This window comes from Vespula pensylvanica, chromosome 15 (genome assembly GCF_014466175.1).
Source record: "Vespula pensylvanica isolate Volc-1 chromosome 15, ASM1446617v1, whole genome shotgun sequence".
Lineage (NCBI taxonomy): Eukaryota > Metazoa > Arthropoda > Insecta > Hymenoptera > Vespidae > Vespula > Vespula pensylvanica.
The window spans coordinates 2,052,607-2,080,245 of record NC_057699.1 but is presented as its reverse complement, the minus strand read 5'-3'; the positions used below and the strand labels follow the sequence as shown (position 1 = coordinate 2,080,245).

Genomic DNA, 27,639 nt, shown 5'->3' with positions numbered 1-27,639 from the left:
TTCTCGCTCCTCTCTCTTTCTGTCCTTTCTTCCTTCCTTCTTCTTATCCTTAATCGTGTTGTTTTACGTCGTGCCACTCGAAAGTGAAGGAGGAAAATAACGAAGGATATTCGCTATTGTGTTCGGATGTGACGATCGTATATATATATATATATGTATATATATATACACTTATATATACATACACACACATAGGATACATATTTATTTCGTACGGACGATCACGCGCGGCCGCGCGCTCTCTCTCTTCGCGTGGAAAATAGAGAGAGAAAGAGAGAGAGAGAGAGAGAGAGAGAAAGATAGAGAGAGAGAGAGAGGGGAAGAGTGTGAAGAGTGCGAACGATTCGGGTCTCGGTGATGATATCTCGTGTTACTCTTGTGAACGTTTGAAAATCGTGAGTGGATATTAATTAAAAGCATACACACACATATACACACGTATATACGCGCCCACATCCTACATTACACACGTACACGCGTAAGGATATATGTTTCTGTTATATATCGAATCGTGATTCAACGAAATTCCTTTGGGATTCCGGCCGGCCTCGTCGAGGAGGCGAAGATATGCAGGGAGACTGACACCCGCGAGAGAGACAGGACAGAAATCTCCCTCTCTTCCTTTCTCTCTCTCAATCGTCGGAAACAGAGAGGCCGGTGGGAGATGACGATGACGATTATGATCACGATAATGATGAGGAGATGCCACGCGCGTCCTATCGTCGTCCTACACGTCGCCGATTTTCTTCTTCATCTCCCGAGAATCTTCTCGCTTCGCTGCTGACGCTAAACGATCGGCCATCTTCTTGGAATCATCTTCCTTGAATTTTAAAAAGGAAATAAATAAATAAATAAACAAAGAAATAAAGAAATAAATAAATATATATATATATAAATAATATATATATACACACACACACCATACGTACATACATATATACACACGTGTAACACACCGTATACGATTTTTGGAGCGAGCGAGCCCCAGTGTGTTTCTTTTTTTTTTTTTTTTTTTTTTTTTTTGTTGTTGTTTTTCCTCGGAGAGAAAAGTCGGCGAATCTCGTCGAAGTCTCGAAGTGATCATCGAGGAAGGATAAATACCACAAGAAGGGAGGACGAGCAAACCACGAGCATCGAAGTTTCTTAATTATTTCCAAGAGGAAAAAAAGCGAGAAGATCGTCGGAGCTTGTCGTAGCCGGTGTCGCGACGGGGAGTACGCGACGCCGCCGGCGCGATAAGCCGAAAAGAGTGCGGTAATCGAGTGTGCGCGAAGTGCCGTGCCTCTTTCCTCGTCACTGTGGGAAAATACAGCCGCTACGGTGGCTCAGCACGCAGAGTTCCCCGGCGCGGCCAGGGCGTTCATGGCGCAGCCAAGGGTACGTCTCTGCCGAAGCCTTTTCCTTATTGTCTATCTCCATTTTTTTTTTGTTTCAGTGTTTTCTTTTTTCTTGGTTGTTTGTTTGTTTGTTTGTTTGTTTGTTTGTTTGTTTCTTAAATCTTTCTTCTTCTTCTTCTTTTTCTTCTTGCTTTTTTTATTCTTCTTTGTACTTCTTCTTCTTGTTCTTCTTCTCTTTCTGTCTCCATTTCTCTCTCTTATTTCTCCATCTTTCTATAATTTTTCTGAAGCAATCGAAAAAATTTGACTCGTTGGTCTTGTAGACCTATATCGTCCGTGTTCGCCAGCCGACGGTTCCGAAAAAGATATACCTACGCGTGAAAGTGATTTCGTTTATGGGAATATTGTGAATCGAACGTTTCGGAACCAACCAGGTAGTGGCATTCTTTTTCTATTTTCCTTGGTTATATCTTGTTTTTTTTTTTCATCCCTTTTTCTTTCTTTATTTCTTGCTTTCTTTTCCTTTTCTTTTCTCTCTTTTTGTTTTTTTTTTGTCTTTCTTTTCTCCTGTAGAAATTCGTTGCCACGAGAGTTCATTGGACCTTGTGTGCACCGTAGTACGAGTATTTGTAAGATTTAGTGTTTTTCACGTGCATTGGTTCTTCCGAGTGATGGTTTTTATCGAATAGTGTTATTTTTATTGATAATTCGTTCGTCGTTCAGTTCGACGAGTTTAGATTAGTACGGATCGTCTTACCGACGGATAGTGATTTTAGATCGAGTGATCCGAAAGTGGATGTGATCGATACGTTCTCGTAGATCAATTTCGTGAAATCGAGTTTTTGCAACGTTTGTTTAGAACAAATGATGCTTTTTCTTTTCTTTTCTTTTTTTTTTTTCCTTTTTTTTAAACGAATATTACATCATAGTATCTCGTTATTAGAATCCAATGAAAATGTCATAGCTGAGTAAATGCCGAGCGATCGCGTTTAATAAAAAGTAGGAATTAGTTAAAACGAAAAACAATGTCACGGTATTTACGTTTACGTAATAGAAAAGGGTTTTTTTTTTAGATATGTTTTTTTCTTTCATTTTTTATTTTTTTATTATCTTTTTTTAATATCGTTCAATTACTGGTACCAGATCGGTGCAGTAAGATAAAAATCGTGTCAACGAATTAAACTTATAACTCATAACTTGTCACGAAATAATTCCTATCTGTTACATTTTATGTTCTAGTTGAATCAATGTTTACGAATAAATAAATATAAATATATATATATATATGTGTGTGTGCGTGTATGCGCGCGTGTGTGTCCAGCTTTATAATGCGATTATTTGATGTAAACAGAAATCTGAAATTGGAAGGATATATAGGTAGTGCGTATTCTAATGCGTTAGTAATGTAAATTCAATGTCGTGACAAAGATCTTATCGATCGATGAAGAAATACAACATATCGTTACAGGTTCGTCCTTTCTGTTAAAATTCAATCTCTTGTTTACTCGACAGTTTGGCCGTTTACCGTCGGTAGTTTTACTCTCTTGTAGTAGAGGCTCCTCTTGTAAACGTTTAGCTACGTTAGTCGCGTGCGAGTGTAAGAAGTTTGTTGCCTGCCATATGATCTTCATTATTCGCGAATTAATGAACGTTTAATGTGGTTCTAGTAAAATCAAATGTTAAACTTAAATTTGGAGATCTTGTTAAAAGACAAGGACGTAGTAATGATAGTAAGTAAATAGTTATTTGTTAAATATAAATTTATCGAAATACGAGGATATTCGAAAAATGCGTCGTGATGGAATGGATGATGTAGAGTTATCAAAGAGAAAATGAAAAACAGAGAGAGAGAGAGAGAGAGAGAGAGAGAGAGAAAGAGTGAATAAGAGAATAAATGAAAGCGAGACGAAAAGGGATCTATCTTCCGCGTTCCATTTCATTTGTGTCTCGTTTTCCTGTAATAGGTTAGACATATGTTCATTTGAATTTGAAATACTAATAGGAGAGAGGATACCCAAGAGAAGAAAGAAAATAATGAATGTCAGAAAAGTTCGTGCGTGTAGAGATTCCTGGATAAATTGGTGGACCGTTCGCCGTTAATGATTCGCGAGCATGTAATTTTGGTTTTGCGATGTGAAACGAGTTGGATTCGTTGAAACGTTTTGTTCGAGATTCGACGGTATAGATACCAAGAGAACGATTCGAGTTTGAGAACGAGTTTGCGAGAGTTCCCTTTTGAAATTTGCGTGCCAGGACAGTGCTTCGTCAAGGATCTCTCTCTATACCGTTCGAGGTATTAATTAAGCGTGTCGACGACAAATATTTTTTCTTTTCGCAAGTTTCTCCTCGTTAAAGGATAATTCTTATGATTATCGAGGTTAACGAACACGTTTATTCGTTACTATCGCGACAGTTTTGCTACGTAACTAGGTAGGATGTGGATAATTTTTTTTTTTTTTTTTTTTTTTTTATTCTTTCGATTCGATTTTTTCCTTCCAAGTTTGCTCCTTTATTCTTTTTCTTCTTTTTTCTCCTCTTTTCTTTCCTTTTCTTTTTTTTTTTTTATCGATTAGTTCGCTTAGATTTTTTCGACGCCATTTCGTATTAATCCTCCCATTATGGCTTCCGATTCTCTCTCTCTCTCTCTCTCTCTCTCTTTCTCTCTCCTCGGTTTTAATAATAATCGTCGTAAGTAAACATATAATTGGCAAGTAAGTTAGTTTTTATGTTAATTGTGACACCTACGTCAAGATAGATATATCTATTGTGTTGAAAGTATGTTACCTTTCGTTCGCATAATTGAAATTTAGTTAATAGTATTTTCTACCGGCTTTCATTTGTCAAAATAACGAATATTCATGATACTAAACATTGAATACACACACACATATTATATATATATATATACATTCTTATTTTCAATGGAAGGTCACGTCAAACATTATCTAATTATACGAAACGAGAAGCGTTAAACGTTTTAGTAAAGGAACGAAGCTTCGCGGCATCTGGTTCATGTTTTGAAAGATAGATACCTAACCTCATCGTTCATGAATTTTCTAACGATTTTACGAATGTTATTCGGCAAAGGAAAAATGAAAAAGAATAAATAAATCACATAAATTAAAAAAAAAAAATAAATAAAATAAAATAAAATAAAAAGAGCCGAGAAAGTTTTCCAATTTGGTTTCGACGTTTTGACTCGAGCGACGAAAGAAAAAGTAACTTTACACGTCAGACTTTGAGAGTCGCGAGTCGAATAGGCTTGTAATTCGGTTTCAACGCTCGGCACTTAAGCGTCTCGTAAAATGCGAGTGCGTGAAAAAAAAGGGACTGATGAATTGCGCTATAACTGCGATTCGTTCGCGACTGTGACGTAGGTATCGTTTGACCCTCTGCAATCCACTATTTTTTTCTTTTCTTCCTTTAGAAAATATACCTACACAGGTACAGGATATTAACGCGAATGTTTCTAAACGTAGATATATATTAAAAGAAAAAAATATACCTACACATGTACAGAATATTAATGCGAATATTTCTAAACGTGGGTATATATATATATATATATATATATATATATATAAAAAGAAACATACGTACACACATCACATATACACATATATATATAAAATACGAATAGATGGTATATTACTTTGACATTAGGATGCGTTTGTAACGGGTTAATGTGAAAAATATTGAAACCGTGTCTTTGCACAATAATATCTATCTAGCTATCTAAATAACTAAGAATATTTTTGCAAAAGTTCGTAGCAACGTATTAGAATTCATGCTCGAAGATGATCACGATCGAGGAAATCCATTTTCAAAAATCATGATGCGCTAAAAGAGAGGAATAAAAAATAATACGAAAGAGGGAAAGAGAGAGACAAAAAAATAGAGAGAGAGAGAGAGATTCGTCGAGACGAATTTCAATGTGCGTCGGATTAAAAATTGTAATCGCGAATCGGGCGACGGTAGACAGGAGTTTTATAAGCGTGTTATACCGCAGCCTGTGATTATGTATTTATGGATATACATCAATCACTTTCGCTCTTCCAATTTCGAATTCCGTTATTCCGACGGCGTGTTCGGTCCGGTGTGCTGTCACGATCCGTCGCGATTCTTTCCTCTTCTTATTTCTCTATCTTTCGTGACGGGATAAAAAAGAAAAAAGAAAAAAAAATAAAGAAAAGGAAAGAAAAGAAAAGAGGAGAAGAATCGTAAGGTTTTATTTAAAAAAAAAAAAAGAAAAAAAAAATATTAATAGACCGTTAGCTAAGTAAGTAACTCGATCGTCCTAATTATTGTTAATAGTTTGAAATCTTTTGTACAAAGTATTAAATCGCAGTCTCACGGTATGCATACGTTCGCGTCCTAATGTTTTTCAAATGTCGTCATTAATCAGAGAGTAACGAACGCTTTCCTGTACCCTTTTTCTCTTTGTACACACTAACGTATAGGTCTTTTATGCTTACACATTTATATAGTTTCTCTCTCTCTCTCTCTCTCTCTCTCTTTCTCTCCTTTCTCTTTCTCTCTTTTTCTAGTTAATGGTACAAGACCAAAAGATAGATAAAATCATTTGGATCATTCTACGATGAAATCTTTGCTCTCGTAGTAACTCGTAAACGTGGGACCAACATCGTTCAAAGAGGAAGAGGAAAGGAGAAAAAGACGGAAAGAGAGAAAGAGAGAAAGATACTTTAAGTCTCTTCGAAGTGCATAAAGATACTTCTCTAGCTTTCCCTCATCCTATTTTCGGCCTCTCCTTTCACTTTCGAATCGTAACGACACGTTCAAAACGGGTTGGATGGTCAAACGATCTTTTCGTTTTTCTTTCCTTTGTTCTTTTTTTTTTTCTTTTTTGTTTTACTGTTTCTATTTACATATCTATTATCATATATGCGAATATAGATACGTACGTAATATCTAGGTAGTTACGTATACCTGGATAGGTATACTGCGAATTCTTCGAGTTAATTATTTAAAAGAAATTCTTTAGGTCAAGTAATGCAACGATACCATCTGTCTGTCTTTCAACGGGAAAGAGTTAATTACCGAGGCACGCATTAATTAGAAAAAAAATCATTAAGAGTTTGCGGTCTTTCGAGCAATCAGAATCGTACCAAGTTCACATAGGGAAAAACCTTTTACGTCGTTAAATAATTGTTCTATCGACAGCTTGATCGTAATCGTTTCGATTACAAATTAGTAAATACATTGATCCTCCGAGTAATCGATTGTAAATGGAAACTCGTTCTTTCTTTAATTATTTTTCCTTTCTTTCTTTCTTTCTTTCTTTTTTCTTTTTTCTTTTTCTTTTCTCTTTTTTTTTTTTTTTTTTTTTTATTCATTAGATATATAAAAATTATTTCGCTTTGTAATGTTCTTCATTTTCGTAAGGGAACATTATCTAGCTTATTGTTTTGTATTTGTTTTTTCGTACCAAGTTAGTCATAAAATATCGATATAATTATTTTTTATAACTCTAATAATCAGTAAATGTATACATAATTACTTAAAATTATCTGAGATAGGTAATAATTATTGGTTCACCTTGCATAGGAGAAACATTAACAATAACAAGCTAGATAATGCTTAGATATAATTAACATTACTTGCACTATCGTCATTCCAATTAATTATACATCTATCGATCATTATCGTATTTACTCCTTTTCGAATAATTCGATGAAAAATTAATCAAGAGAATCTATCGAAATAATCCGAAGAAAAATTTTAGATGATTTTAGGTAAATAAAATGACGGAAAGAAAAATTGTTATCGTACATAACCTTTGATAAACAGGAAAGGTTAAAGAAATTCGATGAAATATAGAGAGAAAAAAAAAAAACATTTGATCTTGAGAAATAGTTAGACGAAGGTGATATTTTGAATGTTCCTGTTGAATGTCACCTTCGTTCTTCTAATAATTAAGGACTCTCTCTCTCGAGCATCCGGCTTTCAGTTCTTAGTTGATCGTAGCATGCGTCGGAACTCTCACGAACGTCGCGTTTGGATAAACACGAGCTTCTCAGTATTTTTCTCGAAGAAGAAGAACAAGAAAAAGAAGAAGAAAAAAAGAAAAGAAAAAAAAAAAGATAACCAGCCTCGGGCATTTTTCTATGGAGAATCACGCAATTAGTCGTAATAATTAGTTTGCTTCCGCGTTTTATCGAGATCCGAGAGGAAGGATTCATATTGAAAATTCGATTGGTCGAGGGATGATCCTCATCGTTCCTTTCCTTGTTAATTATTATTCTACTTAACGAGGAACGAAAAAACGAAGAAAAAAAAAAGAAAAAAGAAAAGAGGAAGGAATAGAAGAAAAGAAAAAAAAAAAGAAAGAAAGAAACGTCGACAATAATGGAGGCGTCGCTCCGTAAAGTTTAATTTTACTAACATAAGCTATTTTTCTATAGTCACTTTGACCGTCCCACTTACGCGTATCGCCGATGGTGTACGAGTACGGTATCCGGTTTTAGAACGCGTCTGCCCTTAGCTCGCACTAACAGCTGTCGTTCGGCTCACGAACTTTGTTGTTGTGGAACTCTCGACTGTCCCGTACTTGGTTTAAAAAAAGACACAGACCAGACTATTTCTCTTGTTTCACCTTGGACTAGCTCGAGGCAAGACGTAATTGTGAAACGTTCCTTCACTTTTTCGATCGTTTGAATTTTGATGCTATTTTTCTTTTTCTTTCTTATATGATTAAAAAATTGGATGATAAAATAGCAAATGGATTAAGGAATATGTAATTAATATGTATATATTATTTGTGAATGTTACAGTACGACGATGGCGGGCTGCACGGGGCCTACCTCGAGGGAGGTGGTGGCGGTGGAGGAGCAGGGCTGTACGATCCACACGGTAGCGCCCGCGGTGTTCCGGGTCTTCACCACAGCCCTCACCTCGGGGGTATGGGACCGGCCCACCCTCAATATCCCCCGCCGCCGCCTCAGCCACCCCAACACGTGCTCGCCGCGGCAGCAGCCGCTGCAGCCTCGGCAGTACCCGATGTACACAAACGCGACAAGGACGCCATTTACGGGTAAGTGCCACTCGTAAAATCTCTCACACGATTATTCCCTGCCATTCGACATTATTTTCTTTTCTTTCGTACTTTTATCTAGTAGTTGTTTTATATATATATAGAAAGAGAGAGAGAGAGAGAGAGAGAAACAATGACTTGTATAGTGAAAGTAATAGGCGACGAAAAAATTATGATCGGTTTTTTCCTTTTCTTTTTTTTTTCCTTTCTTTTTCTTTTTTCTTTCTTTCTTTCTTTTTTTTTTTTTTTTTTTTTTTAAACAAATACAATCGATATTTATAACATCGAATTTCTAATGTATCACTTGTTAAATACTTAGCAAATAATAATACGCATAGGAATATGCAATCGCTATGTAGAACACGAAGCAATACGTTCGTATCGATAATTGAAACGGTCGAATCGCGTCATCGGAATTGTAGTTCGGACTGTCCACTTTTTCTTTTTTCACACGCAATATGCTTTTTATGTACGTACCACACACATGCTCCTGCAGAATAAAATTATCATACGGATAGCCGACGACGAAGACAACGATGTGTGTTTTGTCTCCTACTTACTTAACTTATTCATAATTCCGTTTGAAAGAAGGTTACATTATACAACTTGATACGGCTTAAATATTATTTTCTGAAACGAACGAACGAACGAACGAACGAGCGCGAGCAAGGAAGAAAAATCTGCATAATTCCGTAATGCATATTTCGAAGGCTTCGAGTTTATCGCTCGACCTGGGAGCTTAACGACAAGAGTTATACTTGTTCGCTTCGAAATAATATAGAATAAGTTAGCAAGTATTTCGCTCCACCCACGATCTTTTCATTTTTCATAGGAACGCGTACGTTTCTCCATTTGAATTTTCATCTGTTTTGCGATAGAAAAAGAATTTGACGAATAGTTGGTCCATAGAACGATTCTTTACCCTTCTCGATTCGTTTGGAGTAAACGAAATTTGTTCATTTTTCAATTTTAATAGCTTTCCTTCGTTAACGTCGGCTTGCCACGTTTATCGCCTGATTTATCGTAAGAAGCTTTTACAGTTCGTTGCACGTCATCGATCGTACATTTCATATTTTCCTATCGCTTGATTTATCGTAAGGAGCTTTTACGATAATTTTCACAGATAAATGTATATAGGTAGCTAGCTACCAATCTACGGTTAACTGTACATCGTCGGCCATAGCTACGTTTTCTATTTAACGTTAAATTTACTCTGAACAATTTTTATAGACTTTTTCACAGATAAATAATGATCATTTATACCTACATATATATGCACACGCACACGCTATGTATATGTATATATGTGTGTGTGTGTGTGTGTGTTTCTATCCATACGTACACCCATAGATATTTTTTCGCAAGTTGATGATGTACTATTAACCGTTGGAAGCTACGTTATAAAGTAAACGATAGAAAGTTTTCTACGTTTGCACAGTAAATTGTAGATTGTTAAGGAACGTGTTGGAGATGAAATAGGCGCGTGCCTAAGCGAGTAAAACGCCGAGAGATCAGGATATTCTCTTCTCGTTGGTGGCCGTTTTATGAAGGCCGCGTTCACCGCGTGATTTATGGCCGTACGAGATGGCCCGATTTCTGGATGTATCCTAGAACGGGAGCCTCATTATTTCGCGTACCCTGTAATTTGTCCACTCCTTCGGGTCGCGCGCCTCGAGCATCGCGCACGAACACGAGCACAAGGATTCTGCGACTTTCCTGGAAGATTCCTATCCGTATCTCATCTTTTCTTCCTCCGTATTTCTTTTCTAAACAATTTTTCTCAATCAAGTTCTAGTTTTTAGTTAAATAGAAGTTTGTAATACCGCGAAGAAAAATAACATATGGATTGGTTTGCCTCTCGATCGATCGATCGATCGATCGATCGAAGGGGCGAGCCGATTACATGGATACCGAAGAAGGTTTTACGTAAAATCGCGTACGTAACTGACAGGAGAATCTGCCAATCATCGAGAAGACTCAACTTCTTATGCAAGGAGTTCGATTGGCCGAGTCATCCGTGCGGATCGGATGTCTTTCTGCGTCTCACGCAAATCCTTCTGTGAATGTGAACGAGTGAAAAAGAGAGAAAGAGAGAGATAGACAGACAGACAGACAGACACAGACAGAGAGAGAAAGAGAGAGAGAGAGAGATGAATAGATAGATAGAACGAGAAGACCTTCGTATGTAATTACGGCCGTGGTAAATTTATTCCGTCGATGTTGAGATCGCGAGACGTAACGTCTTGCGAACGATCGATTATCCGCCATTTAAAATTCCAATCGATTTTGGATGGCTCTAATTCTCTTCCTCTCTTTCTCTCTCTCCCTCTTTCTTTTTCTCTCATTCATTCGTTACAAGGGAAAACAAATTTGGAAAAACAAAAGATCGCCACTTAAACTACATATATTTCATTTTGTTTCTTTCCCTTTCTTTCTTTGTTTCCTTCCTTCCTTCTTTCTTTCTTTCTTTCTTTCTTTCTTTCTTTTTTGTATCTAAAAAAAAAAAAAAAAAAAAAAAAAAAAAAAATTCGCATTTCAGGAACAGTAACTAACATTCGATAGCCAGTATCGGTGGTATCCTTATCGCTTTTTATCGTCGGTGCTCGACTCCGTTGTTTTTAATTTATCGCGATAAAATCAAAATGCACAAGTCGATATGCAAACCGTTTCATGACTTTTATTCCGACGTTACCGCGTTATTCGTGTTCCTCTTTATTTTTCTTTCTTTCTTTCTTTTATTTTCGTCCATTTTTCTTTTCTTATAATTTTTTCTTCTTATTTCTTTTTAGTTGCTTTTTTTTTTTTTTTAATGGACAACAACATCTACCTATTCGATCTCTCTCTCTCTCTCTCTCTCTCTATATATATATATATATATATATATATATATATATATCGATAATCTGTCTCTAAGATCCGATTAGAAAAATAAAGAGTTTTCGTGTTAGCGGAGTTTCGAAATGAAGCCGTGGATGAGCCGTAAACGTCGGTGGTGCGTAGTAAATCATAAAGCAGCCGATGGCCGCGTACAAAAAGAGCCGCGAGTAGAGTGAGTGAGCGAACAAATGAGCGAGAAAGAGAGAGAGAGAGAGAGGCGTCGCACATCGAGGGCGGAAACCGCAAAACCGCAAACATCCCCCGGTGCCGCGCCGTGTACGGCCAATCATATCATTACCTTCTGCGGTTCCGTCATTCTGACACCTCGTTTCGACTCGTCATTTGTCATCGACGTCGCACTTTGTTGTCCCTCGACCGCTTAGGAAAACGTGGACTGCGAGGCGCGCACGAGCATTTGCTCGTTCTATCTCTCTCCTTCTCACTCGTACGAGAAACCGCGTGCGGCTTTGCTTTCCGTAACTCCTTCGTTATCGTTCACGTTCGAACGGATCGTTAGTGGTAATCGTTCGATCCGTTTCATTATATATATATTTTTTTTCTTTTTTATCTTTCTTTTTTTTTTTTTTATTTATCTTTTGATCAATTCTATAGATAGGTACTTAGATGTGTACATAGCTATCTACGTGTACTTTTTCGTTTTTTGTTAGTCCTCGTTTACTGGAACATAATAATATCAGGATGATTGAAACGAGACACCCGTTGTATACGATACAAACGTTAAAGTCCAAGATGAGTAGTCCGTAATAGGAAAAAAGAAAGTGAAAAGGCTGCGGGTCGAAGTTTACGGTGGTACTTTCTCTCTCTCTCTCTCTCTCTCTCTCTCTCTCTCTCTCTCTCTCTCTCTCTCTCTCTTTCTCTCTTTTTCTCTGTCTCGCTGTTTCTCTTTTCTCCGAGAGGTGGAAGGGTGAAGAGACTTTTTTGCGAAGCTCTCTCGATTTGGTCCCGTTCACAGTGAGTCGCTCCGAGAGTTGGCGGCGTCGGCTACACGTCAATTTGTCGAAATTCGTTCCGTATCGTTTTATGTCCGCGAGTCGCGACCCGCTACCATGGGCACACAGAACACCTTCTACCGTCTTGCTACCAACACGTTAAACTGAGACTCTGTCTTTAAATATGTTGGAAGGAAAGAAAGAGAAAAAAGAAAAGGAAAAGAAAGAGAAAAAGAAAGCAAGAAGGAAAGAAAGAAAGAAAGAAAGAAAGAAAGAAAGAAAGAAAAAAGAGAAAGAGAAAAGCTATATGCAACTTTGTATTTACGAATACGATACTCTTGCATGTAATATATTTACCTACTTACGTACCTATACCTTAGACTACCTAACTAACTACCTTCTTATTTTTAAATCATTATTTATTTTGACAAGTGTTTCATCGAACATTTTGTATAAGTTAGAATAATGGTATTACAGTTTGTTTGCACAAAGATGACGCTGATTGGCAAAGTATTACGTAGATGAATCGTCTCTCTGCTCTCTGATGCCGCCTCCGTACATAGTGTATCTATCTACCTGCTTTAAATCTCGAACAGGGAGCTCGATTGCAACATAGGTGCACCGGTTAATCTTATCTTATCCAAAGATCCCTCTAATACCGTACCATGCTTCGTAGTAGGTAGGGTATATAGGTATCTTGAATATATACGTACGTACGAAGCGTATTCTGCGCGTGAATCAACGCATCAAGAGGGAAAGAGAGAGAGAGAGAGAGAGAGAGAGAGAGATAATGAGAAAGAGAAAGAAAAAGAGTACTCGTTAGTACTTAGATTTTTCTTTTTCCTACGTACGCACTTTATTACGAGAGGATCCAACCCGTTGAATTTTCGATTGAGTTTGACGTATTATCTTAGCGAGTTATCGCAACGCTTATCGGTTAAACTCAACGATTACGACGAGAGATCGAATAAAGTGCGCGTTCGTGAAAAGTCGTAAAATTCAAAGTTTATTTTGATGTACATTATCTTTGGTATGTGTGAAAGGTTTAAAAAAAAAGAGAGAGAGAGAGAGAGAGAGCAGAAAAAAACACACACATGCGAAAAAAAGAAAGAACGATAACAAAACAAATATAGAAAAAAGTAAACTAATTGTATAATAATATCTTTACTAAGATAAAAGAATCGAATAAACGAGTTCGATGTTAGGGAGTCGTAAGATTTCGTGAGAAAGAACAGAAAGTGTCTGTTGCCTTTTGAACCGCTTCACGCTAAATTTCGTTTCTTGCGTTGATCGCTTGTCCGAGTTAATTGCGTCCTCGTAGGACTAACAGGCGCGACTCTCGTTGTTCTACTACCTACTACGTTGGAAAAGGATAGGAAAGATATAAAAAAAGAAAAAAGAAAAAGAAAAGGAAAACAACTTAGGAGAGAACGTAGGAGAGAATCTTTTTTTATCAATCGTGATGACAGTTGCAACTTTGTATTACATTTTGGCGATCTAAAAAGAGAGAGAGAGAGAGAGAGAGAGAGAGAGAAATATAATTTTCTAATATAAATTAAAAAAAAAAAAAAAGTGTTTCTTTCATTCTAAAACATTCTCAAATCAATGGAAATCAAAGTTGAATTTTAACGCAGCCTCTTAATCTTCTTTTTCAGACATCCCCTCTTTCCGCTTCTCGCATTGATCTTTGAGAAATGCGAATTGGCGACGTGTACACCACGCGAGCCTGGTGTCGCCGGAGGAGACGTTTGTTCGTCCGAAAGTTTCAACGAGGACATCGCAGTTTTTTCCAAACAGGTAAGGGCGTAACTAACTCAATTTTAGATAGATAGATAGATAGATAGATAGATAGATAGATAGATATAATACAAACTATTGACTTTCATGGATGATTTTCGTTTCGATCGGTTTCGCTCGTCTCAAGTTCGAAGAGAGTTATTCCCAGGCACGATCTTCCGAGAGAACTCGTTCGTACCTTTTCCCTTTCGTGCTTTTTCTTCTTTCCCTCTTGGCCTCCTCTTCCTCCTCTTTCTCCTCCTCTTCTCTCTCTCTCTCTCTCTCTCTCTCTCTCTCTCTCTCTCTCTCTCTCTCTTTCTCTTCATTTAGCTAGCCAGCCAAGAAGAGATGGCGAAGGTGGAGGTAGCTCTCCCCCAAGGACACGCGTAGGTAACTCGAGAAGCCAACGGAGCCCCGTACGTCCCCGGTGAAACGATTTCGGGCCTTTTAAAAACGTACCACTCCTGGCCGTCTACATTCCTGACCGCTCTCTCGCGTGTAAAGGTACCTACGTACCTACCCGGCAGAAAAATGTATTCCTTATATATTGCCACACACTGTGAAACCGGTATAGGTAGACGACGGCTACGAAGAATGAGAGAACTGAAATTTAACAAACGCTCGTTATGCCGCACTCGTTGCTCCGAAATCGAATCGAGCGTGACGATACTAGGTGATATACTAAAGCTTAGCTTATATTCCTATGTTACTTACATATCTACCTACCTACCAACCTACCTACCTACCTACCTATCTATCTATCTACTTATGTGTTAAGTATAATCTATCCTATGGTGATTTAGAAATTTCGATTAGATCGATATCCAACCTAAGTACGATCTATTTCTGTCTGTTGAGAGAGTGTGTGTGTGTGTATATATATATATATATATATATACTTTTATTTTTAAATCCATGCGAATGATAATTGTTTCGCTTTTTAATCGCCATTAGAAATTAGAAATATCGTATTGTGTATTGTCAAGAATATCGATACTTAGGTACGCAGAAGGTCCACGTGGGCTCGTGGAATTCGTAGACGGGCAGCGTTACTAAATATAGGAGTTCGGTAACGTGGTAGCGATGGCTTTGAGCGGCCGTACGCAGAGATAACGATAAACGTTAAGCCTCCCTGCAAAATGGGATAAGGTAAACGTGTTCGTGGGCGTGTACTTATATACTTACACAGTTTGAGCCTGCCTTTAATTCGCTAAAAATATCTCGGACACGTTGGGAAGGTTTCTAAGTGGATTAACTTTAAGACGTAATCATGCTATTACTTTTTCTATCTTATTTTGTCGTTAAAACGAAGCGTTGTAGAACATCAAGCGAACAAGATAAAGGAGAAGAAAGAGAATAGTTATCCAGGCGACGATTACATTAACTTTAGAACTCTGGTATCGTCGTCGATCGTTTATCCGGTTCGCTATTTCTATTATTATTTATCCGCGTCTTGTCGGCATTACCAACTAGTATGTATAAATGTACGGAGTTATCTCTCGGTGAAGTTCTAAGGTATTACGAAATTGACGTGACATTTGCATCTTAATAAGGCGTATGGGATATAGAAGGTAGATTTCAAAACGCAACCTGAGATAGTGTAGATACATATATGTACACATATATGTATACATATATGTATATATATATATATAAATAGAGATAGAGAAAGAGAATCTATTCGATCAACTATTTTATTTTCTTTCCTTCTTCGTCCAAACCCAATCTACGGATTCGTTCGAAAGTACCTACTTACCTACATATTTATCTACATACTTACCGATACGCTTAATAATAAACTCATTTCGTAACGATTACTTAAATACTTTTGCAAATAAATCTCAAACTGAAAATCGTTAAATGGGTATGGCGCAGAAGGAAAAAAGAATGAGTAAAGGCGATAGCCAAGGAAGCTTGTGCTTTATTAGGAGACGTTAGAAGATAAGCAGGTGACGGTTCTTTGTGCCGAACGTGTAACAACGTTCCTCCTCTCTGTCCCCGATATTTCCACGTAGATAGCTCAACGCCGACACAAAAGAGCCCTCACGCTGTGCACGGATTATGCGTTTTGCCTGATCGCTCGGTTATTCGCTCTCGCTTGGTTCTAAACGCATACGGTGGTTTTAGACGCACGCACGAACTTCATTTGCATCGGAGCACGCGCCTCTATATCCTTGCAACTCGTGCGGCAGTATAACTTAACAATATTTTTTTCTTTGTATCATTTCTCGGATTTCCAATCGACGTATTACCTATAGATAATAGATAGCATAGTTTCCTTCGTAATTTCTTTAACACGAAATTTAATTTTGTTTTCTACAAAATTATATATATATATATATACACACAAAAAGGAGAATGAAATCGAGGAATACGAACGATCAAATCGTAGAGACTAATTATTAATCATGATCATTAATTCTTTATGATTCTATCGGCCGGTATGTACTATCGGAACGAAACAATCTCGATTTATTTCGATGGTCCCCAGAGAATATAGGTAGAGCTATCTTTCATTCGTGCATCAGTGCCTGCTCGTACCGAAGGAAATATGTGTGTCTGTATGTGTGTGTGTGTACGTGCGAAAGAGAGAGAGAGAGAGAGAGAGAGAGAAAGGTATAGAAGAAGGGGGTAGAGTAAGAGGAGGAAAGAGCTGCTCATTTTCTGCCATTGTAAATTGATCTATTCAGTGGGTCCAGGCCGACGGTATTATCCCCTCGCGTTTTGCGCGAGCCGCGTGCTGCTGCTGCTCGTCTCTTAGCCGTATGGGTCCCTGAACATTTTCTCTCTCTCTCTCTCTCTCTCTCTTAGTCTCTCTTTCTCGCTCTCTTGCTCTTGGCCCCTTTCGAAGCTTTTGGCCTTGCCTGAGAAGCGAGGACGCCGCGAGGACGACCCGCTGTGCCCACGTTGCGCTCATTGTCCTGGCCCTTTTTCCCTCGCGAACGAAGGAAGCGACCCAGTTTCTCTGTTCCTTACACACCGAAGTCCTCGCTCTCGATTTCACACCAACCGTGTATCTAACTCGACGTGAAAAGAGCTACGATCTCTCGTTCGTGTTCGTCTTCTAAATTCGTTCGCGTAAAAATCATTTATATCTATATCTTTACTATCGTCGTTACCATCAATGATTTATTTTAATCGATCGTTCGTGGATCGATCGAAGAAAGCGTTTAGACAAACGTGACGTGCTGCTTTCTAATCGATTGGATATATCTTTGGACGATCATCGTCGAACAGTAGGTTAATAGATTCATATGTTTCTATAGAAGTTTCTCTATGGATCGTTTCAAGAGATTGCGCACATATCGAACTATTTTCTAATGTAAAGAAGGTAACTTTGGATGAAAGGGCAAACGCGTGGGCGTTGAGAGCAGGTAGTCTCTCTACGTGTCGTTCGCTTCGTTTCGCTTTAGAAAAGCATTGACGAGAGCAACAGTAGAAAGAGAGAGAGAAAGAGAGAAAGAGAGAAAGAGATGACTACGACGAGGAGGAAGAGCTTCGGTCCCGGGATTTATTGGCGCAATTGGAATGCACCTCCGAGAGCATTAAACCGTCGTAAAACGTTGGCCCTCGTGTCACTCTCTCTCTAACGCGTGCGACTACATGCCGGCCAACACGATTTCTGCATACTATTTCTAAAGGAAAGAATTCTGAATTATCTCGTGAAATATGGGCTCGCCAATATGACAAAATGTGTTTTCATTGTTATATATCGTGCTTCTTTCTTTTATGAACGGCGTATATTACTGCTTGAGGTCTCGCTCGATAGGAAAAGAAAAATAAAATTGAGGAACAGGGAGGGGGGAAAAAAAGGAAACGATTCATTAAATTACGTATAGCACGTGTAATTGTAAAGGAAAAATATGACAAAAGTGTGACGAAACGATTCGCGATCGTGCTTCGTCAAATTGTACTATACTTAATTTACAATCGCATCGTTTTCTATTATATCTTTTCTTTTCTTTTTCTCTCTTTTTTTTTTTTTTTTTTTTTTTTTTTATGGAGAAGATTTCATGTTATCCAATTGAAATCGACACGCCGACACTTTGCGAGATAGGATCGATTTGAAAATCGATTCGAAAATCGATTCGATAGCGGATCTCGAAAGAAACGTTTCTCTCAATTCTTCTTTTTCTTTCATAAAGATAGAGAAAGAGAGAGAGAGAGAGAGAGAGAGAGAGAGAGATAGAGTTTGTATGTGTGTAAGAGAGAGAGAGAGAGCAAGAATATAAGTGTGCGCTCTCAGGAGGTTCCGAAGAAGAAGGGATAGCGTAAACAAGCGTAAAGCCGGATTATCATAATCGCGATAACGATGTCCGGAACGTCTCTTTTGTCGGACGCAGTATGCGCGATCGATGCGTCACGATCTCGAGCTTGACTTTATCGGCGCAACTGATTTTCTTCTCTCGCGGGAAATTGTTCGAGGATCTGTCTCCCTTCCTCTCTCTCTCTCTCTCTCTCTCTCTCTCTCTCTCTCTCTCTCTCTGTCTCTCTCTTTCTCTGTCTTCCGCTCTCTCTTTATTTTTCTATTATTATTTATTTATTTTATTTTTTTAATACATCGTGGATAAATCGAACGATCGAGACATTAATCGACCAAAGTCAAAGACGTACAATCGACGATATATCATTTAATTCTTTTTATTATTACGTTATTTAACATACTGTCGTATATAATTATAATTTCAAAGGAAACAACGTTCGATTTTTTGTTACTTGTAAAAAATGACACGGTGAATCGAGTATCGAATAAGTAAATAGGGAAAATTTATTCACTTTATTAGAATCTCTCGAGAATGATAGAAATAAGATATGGAAAATATAAATCAATAACCGTCCTATTACGTTACGTTGAGTTGCGTTTTCTTCGCAGATTCAAGCGGAGACAGACACGCCTTGAATTCTGCAAACCCGACGAAGTGGGTTAGCGGAACGTAATTCACGTAAGAGAGTGCTCCTGCATATACAAGAGAGAAAAAGAGAGAGAATGAGAGATAGAAAGGTCGTCAATCGTACGTCGAGTCGCACTTCTCGATTCGACCGGTTTTGCTCGCACGTCGTTTCTCTGTCAAACGGCGGCGAATTACGTTGTCCTTACGAATCCCTTTAATATCATCCTACGAATCAAAAGTTCGTTCTTCGTTACCAAAAGTTTTTTTTTTATTTCCTCCTACAAAGACGGAGAAAACCAGAGAGAGAGAGAGAGAGAGAGAGAGTTACTCTTACTTTTTCGACATCTTCCAAAATAACGTAGGACAAAACGCTTTATCGTTATCTGTTCTAGAGGATTCAAGCGTAGAATTCCACTTTTTAAGGGCCCCACAGAATTATCGTCGAAAGATCTCACCGCCCTTTTCCCCCCCTCTCTCTCTCTCTCTCTTTTTTTTTTTCGTTTTACGAAGACTTCTACGGCGTTATCGCATTTTCGAGGTAAACGCCTTCTGTGGATATTCTTTCTTTCTTTCTATCTTTCTTTTTTTCGTTTTTTATTTTATTTTATTTTCATTCTCGACTTTTTCTTTTTTATTCGTTTCCTCTCTCTCTTTCTCTCTCTCTCTCTCTCTCTCTCTCTCTCTCTCTCTCTCTCTCTCTCTCTCTCTCTCTCTCTCTCTCTCTCTCTCTCTCTCTCTCTCTCTCTCTTTCTCGCTTCACGTAATTTTCTGTCATAGTTGTGAAATAGAAAAAGAAAAAAAAAAAAGAATAGAAAAATGTTCCATACGTTCATATCGAAGATATAATATTAAAGATCTTATCATATGTTTTTAATTCTTAAACTAGCACTTTGAATTTCCTCGATTGAAAATTCTTCGTTTCTTATATCTTACTTATGCATTATTTATAATAATTATATATTAGATATATTCAATCACGTTGGCCTTTAGACAGGAACGTTTAAAACCGTGTCGCACGTAATCTTGTTAAGGATATAACCATCGAAACAATGCTAGTGAATATTGTAGAAAAGAGAATAGATCTTGACGGATACATAAACAATTTATTAATATTATTGAGGTAGTGCTGTGATTGGTTTAATAATAAAAAGAGAAAAGAAAGAAGAAAAGGGAAGAAGGAATAAAGGAAGAAAATTGCTGCACCCGACCGTTCGAAAACTGAGATAATAAGGCGAAGAAAAAATATGAGGAATAAGAAACAAGAGATACAGACATAAACTTTTATGACGGTCGACGACGTTTATTTAACAATGTTCGGGTCGATATTACGACTATTTATTTACAACCGGTCATATCTTCATTGTTTGGCACGCAGAAAGTCAGAGGACCCTTTGGGAAAGTCAACGAGCATATTTGAAAGAGTTTCTTAATGGTTGGCCATTTCAAATGGTTTTGACAATTGTCAGGGTTCCGAGGGATCGTAAGGTCAGCTGAACTGTTGTTGGAAAAGTGTCGTGGTCATAAGATTCTGAATCGTGGAGGAGGAGCAGAAGAAAAAGAAAAAGAAAAAGAAAAAGAAGAGAGAGAGAGAGAGAGAAAGGAAGAAGAAAAAAAAAGATAAGAAGAGAAAAAGGGAACGTATTGCTTCGATTTCGTTTCTTGCAGACATTTATATATATATATATATATATTTTTTTTTTTAACTCGATGATCCAATCTCGAGATGAGCGAGCCAATAAGGAGAAAGAAGAAGAAGGAAGAGAGAGGAAAAAAAAAGAAAGAAGAAGAAGAAGAAGAAGAAGAAAGAAAGGAAAAAGAAAAAGAAAGAAAAAGAGACGTAGAACTGAACGTGCAGTAAAGTTTACGCGGGACGTAATTCGTTTTACTGCATCGAGACACGAAGACGAGGGGGAGAGGAAGAGGGTGAGGGTGAGAGGGAGGGAGGGAGGGAGGTAGAGGGAGGTGTGCTCTCACCCATCGTTCACCGGTACAGCGTGGCACGCGGTTTTCGACCGCATTAGAGTACGTTTTATTCTTCGAATTAATTCCTTTTTTCTTTTTTCCCTTTCCTCTTCTTATCCTCCTTATCACCCACCCACTCTCCTCCCTCTATCATCCTTTCTTTGATAACGAGATCGAAGTCGTTTTAAAGTTTATATACCTACTTGCGTGTGTATGGGCAAAGTTATCGAAATTTTTTAGGGTTGAAAGAAAAAAAAAAGAAGAAAATGAAAAAAAAAGAAAGAAAGAAAAAGAAAAAAAAGATAGAAAGAGAACGGCAACGTTTACTATGAAAACTTTCCGAGAGAATTGGAAACTTATAGGACAGCTGTTTGAGAGATATCTTTGGATGGGATCGAGGAACAGTTCGATGACGTTAATCGTTCCATGGCGTTAGGTGCACGCGTGCTAGCAAGCTGAACACGAGCGCACGAGTATGGGAAGCTTCCCAAACAGACGCTAACATTCTCTAAATATTATCGCACAATATTTTTATCGCAGGGCCAAGCCGGAATCTCTCGTTTATTTTCACGCCGGATACCTAGCTCAGCGACGATCGATCGATCGATTAATCTACGATTTGCGTCTCTCTCTTTCTTTCTCTTTTTCTCTCTTCCTCTCTCTCTCTCTCTCTTTCTCTCTCTTTTTTTCTCTCTTTCGTTTCGAACGAAAATTTTTATCGATTAATTTTTTTCCTCTTCCGTGCCTTCGCATCACGAACGCTCGTTTCGTGTCATATCAATATATCGATTTTTCGTTACGTGTGTATATATATATATATATATATATATATATATATATATATACGCGCACGTATTTGTGTGTGTATACGTACGTACGTATGTATGTACGTACGGCCGTGTGCGTGCTTGTAGGCACGTACTATAATACATTGTACAAGCTATTACGAAGAAAGCGAGCGGTATAATCCGTCGCTAAATATAATCGATAAACGATAATCGCCGTCTATGAAGGCTTATCACGCCTTATCTTTAGCCTGGTTACGATCCTTTCTGGTATGTGTCCGATTACGCGTTTCCCGTTTTCAACGATTTCTTTTAAAACTCTATGTATCTACAGGTAATTGAACTTTTCAATAGAACATTCAATGTAAAAATATGCTGGAGATTACGAATTATGTATAATGTTGTATATGACAGGAAAAATATACGTACATGTGTCAAAATATACGAGATTTAGAAAAAGAAAGATAGAAAGAGGGGACAGAGAGAAAGAGACAAAAAAAAAAGAAAAAAAAAGAGAGAGAGAGAGAGAGAGATAATAGATACCGTTTACAATTTTTAATAGGAATACTTAACAGAATAAATAACGCTAGGTTAATCGTTCTGTTCGAAGCGAAAAAATATACATGGTCGACAGGGCCCTTCGAGAAGAAACTAGCCCTTGTCCACCCTTTTCATACCCTTTTCGTTCTCTTCCATTCCAACAACGTAACAAGTTTACCTTATTCCGTGTCACTTAACTCCCACGAAGAGTTGACAGTATTTTTCTTTTCTTTTTCTTTTCTCTTCTCCTTTCTTTTCTTTTCTTTTCTTTTCTTTTCTTTTCTTTTCTTTTCTTTTCTTTTCTTTTCTTTTCTTTCTTCGTCGTTTTTTGTTGTTATTGTTGTTCGACGTTACGAGACGCCTTCATTACCTATACACTCGATGCGATGCGCGAGTCACTCTCATTCAGAATTCAGGCTCATGAATACACGGCAGGCCCGCCCTTGGGAATTCTTCTGAGCTCTTCGGACTTATTTCATTACTTCGTTCCTCTTTTTCATTCCTTCCTTCCTTCCTTCCTTCCTTCCTTCATTTCTTTCTTCCTTCCTTCCTTCCTTCTTCCTTCTTTCTTTCTTTCTTTCTTTCTTTCCTACTTCTTCCTACTCTTTCTTCCTTTAACCTCTCTCTCTCTCTCTGTCTCTCTTTTTTTCTCTGTTTCTCTTTCTCTTTCTCTTTTTGACTTTCTTTGAAGAATCAAAGAGCCGAAAGAACAACCGATTTTTACACGGTGACAATGCCGACACATCGAGCCCATTCCACGTATCTTTCTAATGAAGTCGGCGTCCACAAGAAGGCAATTTACAAGGATTCGGAGAAGTCACGTTGTCTCTCTGTGAAACAAGATGAAAGAAAAGAAAAAGAAAAGAAAAGAAAAGAAAAGAAAAAGAAATCTTCTTTTTATTGTTCTTAGTCTTTACATTTTCTTTCCAAGTACAAAGCGAGATTACATGTGAGAGAGAATGTGAAAAGAGATCGTGTCTGGGAAAAATTAGAAACAAAATTAGAAACAATTAGAATTCCTCTGAATTTATTAAATATATACGTTTTTGTGTCTATCTAATTTTCTTTCTCTCTGCACGCACGCACGTACGAAAAAAATTTTTATTTTATATTTAAAAAAAGATGATAAAAGAAAAAAAAAAAGAAACAAAGAATAAGAAAAAAAGAACTTCAATTACATTCTCCCTTGTGATATGATCTTCGAAACGAGACTCATTAATCAGATTATTGTAATCGAGAATGTCATCTTAATTATACGTGTATGATATATCTACGATCTACATACACGGATCATCATTATAATTAATGATTATTCTTGTAATTATATCTAACGTATAACATGCAATCTACATTCTAACGTATCAAATTTTGTAGATTTTCTCGTTTGCTTCTGGAATATCGTCATTTTCTTTCGAAGTTAACGTGATTCATACACCGACTAGCAAGGATTGTAAACTCTCTCTCTTTCTCTCTCTCTCTCTCTCCCTCTCTCTCCCTTTCTCGATACTCCACACGAGCACCCTTGTAATCTTATCGAATTCGATCGAATGGCCATTGAATTCCCGTGGCTACGTAATTCCGCGTGGCATCGGAATGTTACAGGGTTCTTATCGGGAATAATTACTCGTTTTTTATTTATATTATTATTATTATTATTTTTTTTTTAATTCGTAGATATACATATATGTTGCAAAAAGTAGGAGCAAAAACATTAGAGAATGCTCTCCGAACGCCGAGAAAGAATTTTAATGATATTAATCGTTATCGCGAGTGCATCTAATCGACTCGTAGTACGGCTTGCAGTTGAGAGGTCTAATCTTTCTCTCTCTCTTTCTTTTTCCTTTTTTTTTTTTTGTTCTTTTCCTTGTTATTGAGAAAAGAAACATATATTGTATATCTACCTATCCATATACAACAATATATATATATATATATATATAAGTACTTGCATAGCTAGCTATATAAGTACCCAATATAAAAATATTTCTTTTTCTTTCAATCGTTCTATCTAACTCGTTCGATTCTACGAGATATCATTGAAAATACTTGAGAATCCTCTTGGATTTTCTTTTGCTTTTCATGATTCTTTTTCAACGATTCTTCTTCTAGTTGTTAGAATTTCATCGAGTTCATCGACGCGTTTCCGCTTTTATATAGCATGTAGGTAACATACATAAGAATCGAACTGTGGGGGTCCAATTAAATGAATGGAAGCATGCATGTAAAGGAAATCGTTGTAGAAAGGGAAAGAGGAAAGAGGAGGATAGACGTGTCTACGTTCGACGATACAATCGGTTTACTTTTATATCCTTGCAATTACTGCTTTTGGATTTTAATTATTAAATATCTAACCTTAATGTATATTTTGCTTATGTGTTACAGATCAGACAAGAGAAGCCCTACTACATAGCGGATCCGGAGGTTGACTCGCTGGTAAGTGTTTCCTCATTTAAACTTCCTCGCTAGTACTTACCAAAAACTAAGAGGGATGGGAGGGAAAGGAGAGCCGAATTTACCTTCGTGAATTTCCTTCCAAGTTCGTGAGAATTAGTACTATTTCTAAATGAAATAACGTTAGACAACTTCTCATGGTGTACATATATATATATATATATACATAGATAAGAACGCGTTATTAAAATAAATAATTTATTTTAATATTTCATAATATCTAATACAAGCTAATATAGATAATATCTAATGTTAAGGATTGGCTATGATTTTGGAGTACTTTTTCTTTTCTTTTCTTAATCTTGTTCTGTTCTTTTCTTTTCTTTTCTTTTCTTTATTTTCTTTTTTCTTTTTCTTTCTCTTTTTTTTTTTCTTTCTTTTCTTTTAGATCTCATTAGAACGAGATCCAATCTCGAATAAATTTACAGCGTAGGTGAGAGGCAGTAGAAATTATTTACGATCGGTTGTGTTTATATAAGTAGTAGCGTCCTAGGGTAAAGTAGTTGCTTCGGCTGAAGATTTCATTGCCATTTGTAATGGTAGCGACCAGGCGAGATTTACGATCGCTCGTCCTACGTGAATCTAATTAAGAAACGAGCTACGGACCGCCATATGTCCGTGTCTCTCTCTCTCTCTCTCTCTCTCTCTCTCTCTCTCTCTCTCTCTCTCTCTCTCTCTCTCTCTGTGCTTATGCTATATACATACATACATACATACATACATACATATATATATATATGTATTTGTGAAAGAAAGAGTATTATAATCATCCAGCATAAAGGCGTAACAACGTTGAATTCCGTCGGAATAGAGTCGAAGAGGGACGCTTCGCTGTCTCCCGACATTGTTTTTTCCAAAGGCAGTACTACCTACCGAGCGTGTTCCACACGCTCGAGACCTTCGAAACTCGGAGGAAGAAATATTTCAAACGACCCTCCGCGTTCTCTGATCGAGATAACGTTCTAGTGGGCTTTTTAACTGACTCCTTGTGCCCGTACACCGTCGAGCAACGACGCTTTTCCGTCGACGTTCGAATTTTTCTTTTCTTTTCTTTTCTTTTCTTTTATTTTCTCTGTTTTTTTTTTCTTTTTTTTTTTTCTTTTTTTTTCCCTGAAAGTACTAGGTAAGAATCACGAAGCCGAGTGGAAATATAATTTTCAGTATAATAATCTATATAAAAATTGTTCGCGTGCGTTGGGGATACGTGCGCGTGTGCCGTGCGTCCGTCCGTGATTTTATATTTATTATATATTTAATTTACTAAGGCGACTTGTTATCAACGGAAATTGATATCGTATTCGTAATCATTCATCGAATAGATAATTATCGAATTTTTTGTTCGATGCAACGAGAGAAAGAAAAATAAAAAAGAAGTTGTCGTGCGATAGCGTAACATTTTTTTCGGCGATGGTCTCAACGATTTAACACGAAACGTTAGCGTGATAAAGAGAGATACAGAGAGACAGAGACACGCACCCACACACACACACACACACACACAGAGAGAGAGAAAGAGAGAGAGAGAGCGAGAGAGAGAGAGGACGAGGAAGATAGAAATATACCTATGGAAGGAAAGAGAAAGGGAGAGCGACGAAATGCATTTCGTCGGTGTTGTTCGCATCGTCGCGTGCAATTTTTCAAAACGTCACGTCCGCTGGCTTGCACACGCATAGAGAAAGAAGAAAAAAGAAAAAAAAAAGAAAAAAGAAGAAAGAATATAGAAAACGCGCTACGTTCGAGCGACAAACTCGCGTCAGGAGCGTCGGCAGTGACCTTATTGCAAAGTTGACGAATAAAAAAATAATATGCAACACAACAACAACAACAACAACAACAACAACAACGATGACGACGATACCGACAATAACAACAACGAGTACGACGACGACGACGTGGACGACGACGACGAAAGAAAATAAAGTGAATAAAAAAATAAATAGAAAAAGGAAAAAGAATGGCGAAAAATCTAAAAAGAAACGGGCTAAAAAAAGAAAAAGAATAGTAAATATTACGAGAGTCGTCCAACTACGGTGGCGGTCAGAAAGAAGACCGCTCGAATTGAATTATGCATCGACGCGTTGTCGTCGTTGTCATCGTCGTCGTCGTCGACGTCGTCGTCGTCGTCGTCGTCGTCGTCGTCGTCGTCGTCGTCATCGTCATCGTCGTCGTCGTCTCGAATGTCGCGCGGGAAAAAAACTAGTGGCATCTAAATTGTAAACGGGAGATGAAAAAAAGAGAGAGAGAGAGAGAGAGAGAGAAGGAAGGAAGAAACGATACGAAGAGAAAGAATTTTTCATGCCGTTCGATGCGAAAGTCGATCGTGCTTCCATCGCAACTTCATGGAAATCCAGGAAAAAGATCTTAAAGGAAAATGTTTTTTGTTGACGTTTAAAACGTACAAAACACCGTTCTCAAAGTACCAAAGTCATCCAGGTATAGAATATCTACCTGAACGTGTAGTAGAAGTTTCATCGAATCATGGCGTTTGAAGGAAAAAGAGAAGAAGGAAGAAGAAGAAGAAGAAGAAGAGAAAAGAGAAAGAGAGAGAGAAGGAAAAAGAAACAAAAAAAAAATAAAAAAAAAAGAAAGAAAGAAAGAAAGAAAGAAAGAAAGAAGAAAAAAGGGAAAAAGGAAAAGAAAGAAAAAAAGCAACGAAAGGAAAAAGAAAGGAAGAGGAGAGAAATACGTAGGTAAAATACTTAGGTAAAATCATGGATAAATAAATAGCAAAAGAGCAAAGGATGAAAGGTGAATGTTCTCGACGTGATAAAAATGTTCAAAGAAGGAGAGAAGCGTTCTCGGTTGCTGTTGCTGCAGTCGGTCGGTCTGTCGGTCGTTGCTCGTCGGCTGGCATTCGTTGCATCGGCCAGAAGTGGCGTGGCTTCATTACGTCCGTAGCAAATCGCAATCTACGAGCAATGAGCTTCTATCGTAAAGAAGAAGCTACGTAGCTCTTTGCGCTTTTTGCTTTTCCATCTCTCTCTCTCTCTCTCTCTCTCTCTCTCTCTCTCTCTCTCT

The 27,639-nt window shown here is 37.6% G+C and overlaps 1 protein-coding gene across 5 annotated transcripts in view; it reads left to right on the top strand.

The window, feature by feature from the left end:
* The first annotated feature begins 1,064 nt into the window (after nucleotides 1–1,064).
* Nucleotides 1,065–27,639, top strand: part of LOC122634499 (homeobox protein homothorax) — a 352,644-nt gene continuing 326,069 nt past the window's right edge. For 4 of the 5 annotated variants that reach the window (XM_043823494.1, XM_043823491.1, XM_043823492.1 and 1 more), the window contains exons 1-4: nucleotides 1,066–1,377; nucleotides 8,129–8,388; nucleotides 13,871–14,012; nucleotides 24,553–24,603. In XM_043823494.1, the coding sequence (XP_043679429.1) occupies nucleotides 1,363–1,377; nucleotides 8,129–8,388; nucleotides 13,871–14,012; nucleotides 24,553–24,603 (468 nt within the window). In that variant the 5' untranslated portion in view covers nucleotides 1,066–1,362. Of the gene's footprint in view, nucleotides 1,378–8,128; nucleotides 8,389–13,870; nucleotides 14,013–24,552; nucleotides 24,604–27,639 lie in introns of all 5 variants that reach the window. The other variant, XM_043823493.1, reaches the window with a different exon arrangement.